The sequence below is a fragment of the Solanum stenotomum genome, chromosome 11 (assembly GCF_019186545.1).
Source record: "Solanum stenotomum isolate F172 chromosome 11, ASM1918654v1, whole genome shotgun sequence".
Lineage (NCBI taxonomy): Eukaryota > Viridiplantae > Streptophyta > Magnoliopsida > Solanales > Solanaceae > Solanum > Solanum stenotomum.
Window position 1 is genome coordinate 45,893,182 of NC_064292.1, and position 8,455 is coordinate 45,901,636.

Genomic DNA, 8,455 nt, shown 5'->3' on the forward strand with positions numbered 1-8,455 from the left:
ATCGACAATATATTAATTCCGCTTAAAAGCATATTTAGATGTAAGTGCGACAAATTTATTCCACGTTAAAAAAGATACAGAGTTTGTAGATTTCACGTAATTCTTTTTATAGAATTATTATATATAGAGTCAAAACTTCAAATCGAAATTCGTAGAATATTACTATAATATACTCATAAATAGTTGGAAATATATATGCTGTATGGCTTGTTTCCATCACAATTTTTTACACGTCTGCCAATCCTACTATATAATTTTGATGTGTATAAAGTATACTAAGATACTAACTGCAGCGGAGGCAGAAATTTTGTGAAGGATATGTAAAAAAATTTCTTGAGTGTGTTAAGGATGATAAAAATTAACTATATATTTATAAAATTAAATATTTAACATGTGTACGCCACCTAATTTCTTAACAAAGGATGTACACCAGATCATCCTTCACTTAAGGTGGCTCCACCAATGAGTACTAATTAATTAAATCATGATATATTTAATTATCTCCTAGACCCAAATCCTCAAATAAAGTACTCCGTCCTTTTTTTTTTCATGAGAATCAATAAATAAAATGATAATTTTATTATAGGGAAAAAGGACAAATATACCCCCGAACTATCATAAATGGTATACATATACTCTCTGTCATACTTTTGGGACATTGATGCCCTTGCCGTCCAAAAACTAAAGCATATATGTCATTCACTCTAACGGAAGACTAAATAAGGACACGTGGCACAATTTTATCCGTCGATCTAATATTTAATAAATGTCGGGTCAGTGGATAAGATTATGACACGTGTAAATATGTTAGTATAAAGGGTATATATGTTCTAGGTTTTGGACGGTAGGGGCACCAATGTCCCAAAAGTATGACGGAGGGTATCTGCATATCATTTACGATAGTTCGGGGTATATTTATCCTTTTTTCCTTTATTATATTACTTTAAATTATACAAGTCATCTCACACTTTGAAAATGATTAGTACTAGAATTAATAATAAGAGTAAAATAGATATAAAACAATTAAATATATTTTTTGGTTTTCAAATTGAACAAATAAATATAAACATTTATTTTTAGTATAGTGGACACACTGCAAAAAAAAAAGATTTAATAGAAATTATTTCACGGTAATAATATAATTGTCATTTGTCGTTATATTATATTTAACGATAATAATAAATATATGTGTTTACAACCAACATTCTATATGAATATTGTTAAAAGACTTTGACGACTTTGAATATAATAACATCAACTCAATTGCCACTAAATATTTCTGCGACTAAATATCTCTTTTGTTATTGTAACAAGTAAAAATGGACCAATAGAGTATATGATTCTGAAATTCATCTCTTCTTATACATGGCAAAAAGTCAAATGATTTGTAGGGTTTTGTTTTAAAGCATCCATTAATTGTACTAAAAAGATAACTAAAGTTGAATTTCTTATTATAATCATTTGCTTTCCTATGGATTTGATGGTAGCATTTATTCGTTTACTGTTATTTTGAATCTTATTCCCTTATAAATTGTATTTGAACCTAATTTATAGTTCAAAAAAGGATAAATTATTTGTGGTGTTGTCGAACATTTAAAAACAGTATTAATACCCTTTTAAAGGTAATAAAAATATTAAGTTATTTTTAAAAAGTATTGGCATTACAAGCCTTTTAATATGAAGTCATCCCAAAAAACAAAGTTTATGAAAAATATTTAATTTAATTTTATATTATATGATTCCTTTGATTGATCCCACATAGATGAGATGACCTATATTATTTCCTTAAAAAAAATAGAAAGAAAATGAAGTCATTCCCCACAAGAAAATAAAATAATCTAATTAATTAAAATAAAACAAAACAGTCTCGACCACAATCATTTTCTTATTCATATTTAATTAAAGTAATTTAACTTTTTTTCCTATCACTAATTAATATCGTCAATACGTTTTTGTGATATTGTATACTTCCACTCCAAAAGCAACCTCTCGTGATAATTAGATATTTGTGTTTAAAGATATATTGCTTAGACTCATTAAAAATATTAACAAATATATATTGAACACTTTTAAAATAGTATAATTTTAAAAAATTTAAGCATTTTAAAATAACAAACATTCAATAAAATAATTAAGATATTTTCATTGAGCATAGTTACTCTCTATCGATATACAGATAATATAAAGATTCAATAAAATAATTAAGATGCGCATAAAATGATTGGACAAGGTAGTCATTATAATAATAATAAGAAAAAAAGAATGGCCCTTGAAGTTTCCAGTTTGCCTAGCTTTTTCAAGAAAATCTAAAATTAACTATGAAATTTATCAATAATTCATCGCTAAATAGCTTCTAGTTAATTAAATTTTTATATAATTCATAGTTGATACATAGCTAAATGATCAGATTAACATGATTTTTTTTTTATTGTTTAGCAACAATTTTTTGTTCGTCGCTAATTCCTTATTTTCTTAATATATATAGTAGACTGAATTATTCTAGATTAAACTAGTTAAAACAACAAATATCTGAATAGAAGTAATTGAGATACTCATATACTTTACCAAGGGAGGAGCCACCTTAGGCGAAAGGTGATCAGGTACATACTCTTCGCCAAAAAAATATATGATATACAGAAATTAAATATTAGTTAATATGAGTGTATATTTAATTTTGTACACCCTTAATATAATTGAGAAGAAAATTTATAAATCATTCGTTAAATTCCTAGTTCCGTCACTGTTTGTCTGTTTGTTAAAAGGGAGAATGAATGGCAGTGTCCAAAGAGGCTTTAGAGAAATACTTTTTAGATGAGCTATATTGAGTTGTCTGTTTCATGCCCCCCACACCAATAATAAACACTAAATCTTCAATTCTTCATCAACTCTTCCCCATCCACTACTTTTTTCCTCTCCTATAAATGGTACCTCTTTGGTATCCCACTTATGATATATGACGACGGATTCAAAATTTTCATTAACGAGTTTAAAAATAAAAATATAATATTAAAGATTATGAACATCTCAATTATAAAATTAACCTCTAATTTTATGTTTAAGAGGTTTAAAATCTATATATATACATTTAAAAAAAATTAAAGTTACTCTTTATATATCGTGCAATTTTTTATTAGGTGAACTCTCTCGGTACCTTCTAGATCCGCCCTGCTAGCACACAAACCTGAAAGATACAAAAAGGAAAAGTAAACATATAAGGCTAAACAATATCACAAGAGTATCTTTTATGCTTTCTTGATCACTTTTTAAATTTCACGTATCTTTTTTGTTAATTGAGATCTTAATTATGTTTTTGTAAAACTCACCTTTAACTTTTGAGCTAACGTACAAAAAATGGAGCGAAATAATTAGTGAAATTTCATATAACCATTACAGTTTGCTTGAGCTTTTGCATCATCATTGTAAAGACGATTCAATTTTGAGTTAGTAAGGAGACTATGGTCTATAAAAAAAAAATATAAGCTCATACACTCTTTTATTATTTGTTAGAAAATGTAGAATTAGAGTAAGAAAAGTAATAATATGAAAAATTACTCACTATAAGTAAATTTTCAAGATAAAATTTATTTATTTTTTATTAAACTTGGTATGTTGTCTATAGTACAGGTGAGGATAAAAGTTCAAGATCATCCATTTTCAAGATTATTCGATAAATCACCCAAAAATATCTATCAAATAAAATCTGTCTATGTTATTAGTTGAAATAAAATACCTTCGATATAAGTACCCATTGGACCGACTTTCTAAGTAAATTAAGACTTAAAACATTCAAATTAAAAAAATCTAACCAAGACAAGATTTTCTCCAATCAAAATATTAAAAGACTAATATATAGCTAGGTACCTAATTAGTCTATTGTTCTACTCTTTACTCCCTATTAAGCAACATTATTGGTCCCAATAGCCAATTAATTATTCAAATACAACAAAATCATGAAAGTAAAAGTTAACTATAGGACACCAAAATATAGGAAAACACCTTAATAATATAAAATATGAACCACTAGTATTGGTGAGCAACTCAAAGCAAAATGTTATTTTGTATTAGAGCCTGAAATTATGGAACAACATTTTTGTATGGTACACCATGATATTCCTTTAGCCTTGAGAAAAGCAACTAAACAACAAGAACAGAGTCCCTAGCTCCTTAAAAAAACTTGTTTTCTTACTTTTGTTTATGGAACATCATCAAACTTGTCCTTGATCATCTCATTAACCAAAAGGACATTTTGTTCATCATCATCATCACTAGTGTCATCTCTATGTCCCATCATCTCCAAGTTGGTTAGTCGCTTCGCTTTCAACGCCTCGCCTTCCCAATCTGTGCAGCAATGGACAGTATATAGAATTGAGATAGCACAGGCTGCTTGAGCTGATAACAGACCATACCATAGACCACTAAAACCAACTTTTAGCCAGAAGGCTAAGCATAATGCTACCGGAGTGCCAACGAAGTAAAACGAGCCAAGGTTGATCCGGGCACCTATAACCGGCTGAGCTGTTCCACGGAGTATTCCACAACCGGTGGTCTGAGGACAGTTACCGAGCTCACACAAACCTATTATTGGTAAAACTGATGCCACAAGTGCTTGAAGCATCTCATCTTTTGTAAATAGGCCTCCCCATTTGTTCCTGAAGATCACCGTCCATATAACGTTTAGGAATCCAATGACAAACGCACAAGCTAATGCAACTACTGCAGCTAACTTCGCTTTGTATGGTTTCCCAGATCCTAACTCATTCCCGACCTGAATTGGAAGTTAAATTAGTACAACATTACAGAACTGATCTCGCTTCTTTTTTTAACAAAAAGGTAACTCGACAACATCAATACACGAAAATGGTATAACATTAAAAATTAGGATGGAAGTAAAATGCCAACCATATAAAATATGCAAAGAGATGCACAACTATTTAGGCATGAAATCTTTGGTCAACTCTAGTTGGTTAAATGGTGATGTCATCTATTAGCCAATAGATAGGGGAAGTTGTGCATAAGAGGAAGCAACAGGGCGTAGATGTGGCTGCTAGCACGATATCCGTAACCATTCACTGAATCGGATGGATAGGGATGTACATAAAGTATGATGTGATCAAGTAACTGACAAAAAACATACAATCTTTAGGAAGATTATGTGATACCAGACAGGACAAAAGTTTCTGTTTTTGTCCAGTTTATGTTATAGTTATAATAGAAGCCACTCTGTCTCTTTGGTATTTTAGTTACTATATGAAATCAAGAACCAATATTTCCATAACAATAGGTCTCATGTATATAATTGATGAAAAGGCTAAAAAGAGGAAATGGAGTTCATATATCATATAGAATCAAGCACTCTAATCCAAGAATCACATAAGGACCAAATCATAAAAGGACAACAAACTTAAGTTCACTGTGGGGTTCCTTACATATCAATATGCACAAAATGTCGACACATTTCATTACCTTTTAGGATCTTATATCACCAAACTACCCAAATAAATGTTCTTAACTACAGTAAATACCAAAAGATGAGCAGTCACTTGGAATAATGAATGGCAAAAGTATAAATGGCCTAACTGCTTTCCACTTCTAAAGCACTTGCTTAATCATTAAAAAAGGATTTAGGAGAACTAACCAACAAGCATTTGCAATGTATTTGACTCAAAGAGGTCAAATCATCAATCAAATTAAAGCAAGTTGTTCCCTTAACCCCTAATTAATCAGATTCACATCTTTTCACAATAAAATATGTCAAGTTGACAACAACATTCACAAGCACCAATATGTTACACCTCAATGATCAAACAGACAAGTTGCGGAAAATTGGAACATATCCATTCATTAGTATTTGTCAGCAACCATTACAAAGATCATTATCAACTAACCATCACTTTATTTATGCTAGAATAAATAATTGCAGTAGTAGGAATATGGCTGTATCATCCATCCATAGGTTAAAGAACACAAACACGGATTTTTTTGTATTTGCGAGAGCTCAGCAGATTTCATGACTAGACAGGTTTGTCACGAAATTGCATAATTATCGACCCCTTTTTCATTTCAGAGCAGACACAGCTTATTGACTTGGTTGAGTCAGACTCCCCAGAGAAGTGGTCCAGGGTCAGTCTTTGGATGTGTTGGTATGTCACATATCTAAAGCAATTTCCCTTAATTACGTGCTAGGCATAACCGCAAGTTCTAAGGGTATTTTTGGTATGTGCTGAAAGTTGAACTCCATGTTTAATCAAACATGATAAAAAAGCAGTACCATAAACAAACAAACTGTAATGTTTTAATGAAAGTTCTTAATCATGTTAACAGCATTAAGTGTGTATCATATGATGCACCGTGCACGTAATCAAAGCAATCACAGTTTTATGGAAACTTACCCTAGCAGATACACAGCCAGCCAAGGCCATGGGAACAGTGTACATAAGGCTAGTGGTCTGTATCATAATCCCGGTAGCAGCCACAGCAAGCCTTGGATTAGGCAAATATCCAGCAAGAACAGTTACAATCTCATACCACCACCATTCTAAACAGATCCCTATACAACTAGGAACTGCCAACTTCAGCAGTGGCCCCAATCCACCACAAATCCCTCCAATCCCATCCGTCCATCTCCACTCCCACCTCCCATAAACATAGACATACCCCATCATCAGCACCATCATATGCAGATTAGTCAGCACTGAAGCCATAGCAACTCCTGGAACTCCTAGCCCCATCACCACAACCAAAAAATAGTTCAAGGGCACATGAAAGAGCACTGCCACAAAAGTACACCACATCTGAGGCTTAGTCACCCCCTGTGACCTCAGATACACCCTCAGAGGCTGTAACAAAGTGTTTGTTGCAAGATCAGGGAGTGAGTAGATACAGTAAGTTGCAGCCATTGCTGTTATTTCCTTGTCTTGACGCATGAAAAGCATGATTCCCTCAAGATTAATCCACAAAAGACTTATTGGAATGATAGCCAACAAAAGTATGCAAATCATACGTTGTAGAGACTGTGAAAGCAAGTCCCAGTTCTTGCTTCCATAAGCTTGGCTACAAACAGGCTCAAGACCTGAAGCAAGACCAACAAGAACAGAGTAACCAGTTATGTTTGTGAACCCAATGGAAAGTGCTCCACCAGCAAGTTCTAGACTTCCAAGCCTTCCCAAGAATAGAACAGAAACCACTGCTCTAACATAGACTAAGCAGTTCATTGCTGTTATTGGCAAAGCCATTCCCCATAGCTCCTTCAATTCCTCCACCACCTTTTTTTTCAAGAATAAAAATGCAAGCTTAGCACCACCTCTTCCATAACATTACACAAATAACAAAATTATAATCTTTGGGGGTAAAAGAACAAAACCTGAGGAGCAGTAGGCAGTTTGTGGGAGAAAAAATCAGGGTCTTTCTCCGCCATTAATGAAGCCTGAGAAATGGGTAGTCAAGAAAACTCCTTAGAATAGCATGCAGTGTCTGAAAACAAACATAACCATCATTCAAGATTTCACCTTTTTCTTTCTCTACATACCAAAAAAAGCTAAAACAAAATCCACCTGTGCTATCAGTTTCCCAAGCCAAACTTCAAACTGTAACGCAAAAAGAAAAAACAAAAAAAGATGAAGAAGAACACATAAAGTTTGTTCCTTTTCTTTCTTCAACACTACTAAGAAACTAAAACAATGAAAATAAAACCAACCCACCTTATATTTTACCTCTGAGCATCTGTTTCTGAAACCAAAATGGTTTGAATTTCAAGATTCACAGAGAAAAGGGAAAGAAAATCGATGGAGTTCTATAGGGTGGTGATATGTTATGTGTGTATATATAATAGAAATAGATACAACAATTTTTTCTCTTTCCTATTTTATTCTAATGTATATAGTATTATGATAGACTCATACATACATATATATGAAGTGTATATATATATATATATATATATGGTAATGGCGGCGACTGTGACCTGAGAAGACACATGAGAAAAGGAAAGCACTCTGTTCTAGTATTTATTTGGAGTGTATGGATAGGGACCCCCCTCTCTCAACCTATAAAAAACACAAGAGGCAGGCAGAGAGGGGTTGGAGAATGAGACAATGGCATTTTTCTTTTCTCACTACTGCTCCACTATGGAGTACTACTTTTTACAGTTACATTTTCATTGATAAGTGTATTTATGTTGTGTGTATAAAAGGGGGAGATAGAGGAACTTGGGAAAGGAAAGGAGTAAAGGGCCACCAGTTGGGGTTTGGGTGGTGGGGTGCCTTCTTTTGTTTTTTTAGTTGACGAGAAAAATTCTGAATCGAGTCTGTCGCACAAGATTTTGTTTAGTGCGGTTAACATCTTACAAGTTATTATATAGTGGGGGTTTATCCAGTGTGCACAGAGTCTTTCACCCGAAGGGTAGATGCTGTGATAGAGACGAAAGATAGAGACTGTGATAGAAGTTATGTGTTATCTT

General features: G+C 32.6%; 1 protein-coding gene across 5 annotated transcripts; it reads right to left on the bottom strand.

Moving 5' to 3' along the window:
* Positions 1 to 3,985: 3,985 nt before the first annotated feature.
* On the bottom strand, positions 3,986 to 7,888 carry LOC125845448 (protein DETOXIFICATION 54). Of its 5 annotated transcripts, none has more exons than XM_049524961.1 (5): positions 7,698 to 7,888; positions 7,551 to 7,583; positions 7,361 to 7,423; positions 6,390 to 7,262; positions 3,986 to 4,765 (listed from the first exon to the last, which is right to left on the bottom strand). In XM_049524961.1, exons 3-5 carry the CDS (start codon positions 7,412 to 7,414, stop codon positions 4,193 to 4,195), a joined length of 1,500 nt encoding a protein of 499 aa, XP_049380918.1. In that variant the 5' UTR covers positions 7,415 to 7,423; positions 7,551 to 7,583; positions 7,698 to 7,888; the 3' UTR covers positions 3,986 to 4,192. The 5 variants fall into 5 exon arrangements, with proteins under 5 accessions (XP_049380918.1, XP_049380919.1, XP_049380915.1 ...); XM_049524962.1 differs by having other exon boundaries at positions 7,506 to 7,583; XM_049524958.1 differs by having other exon boundaries at positions 7,361 to 7,470; positions 7,698 to 7,887.
* Between the last annotated feature and the right edge of the window lie 567 nt (positions 7,889 to 8,455).

What these genes read in the sequence shown, in the direction of transcription:
- LOC125845448 (XM_049524961.1), bottom strand. Translation starts at nt 7,414, where the DNA reads ATGGCGGAGAAAGACCCTGATTTTTTCTCCCACAAACTGCCTACTGCT. An exon ending in AACTGCCTACTGCTCCTCAG is followed by an intron (nt 7,263 to 7,360) that starts GTTTTGTTCTTT and finishes TTGAAAAAAAAG; the next exon opens with GTGGTGGAGGAATTGAAGGA. An exon ending in CTGGCTGTGTATCTGCTAGG is followed by an intron (nt 4,766 to 6,389) that starts GTAAGTTTCCAT and finishes CTTCCAATTCAG; the next exon opens with GTCGGGAATGAGTTAGGATC.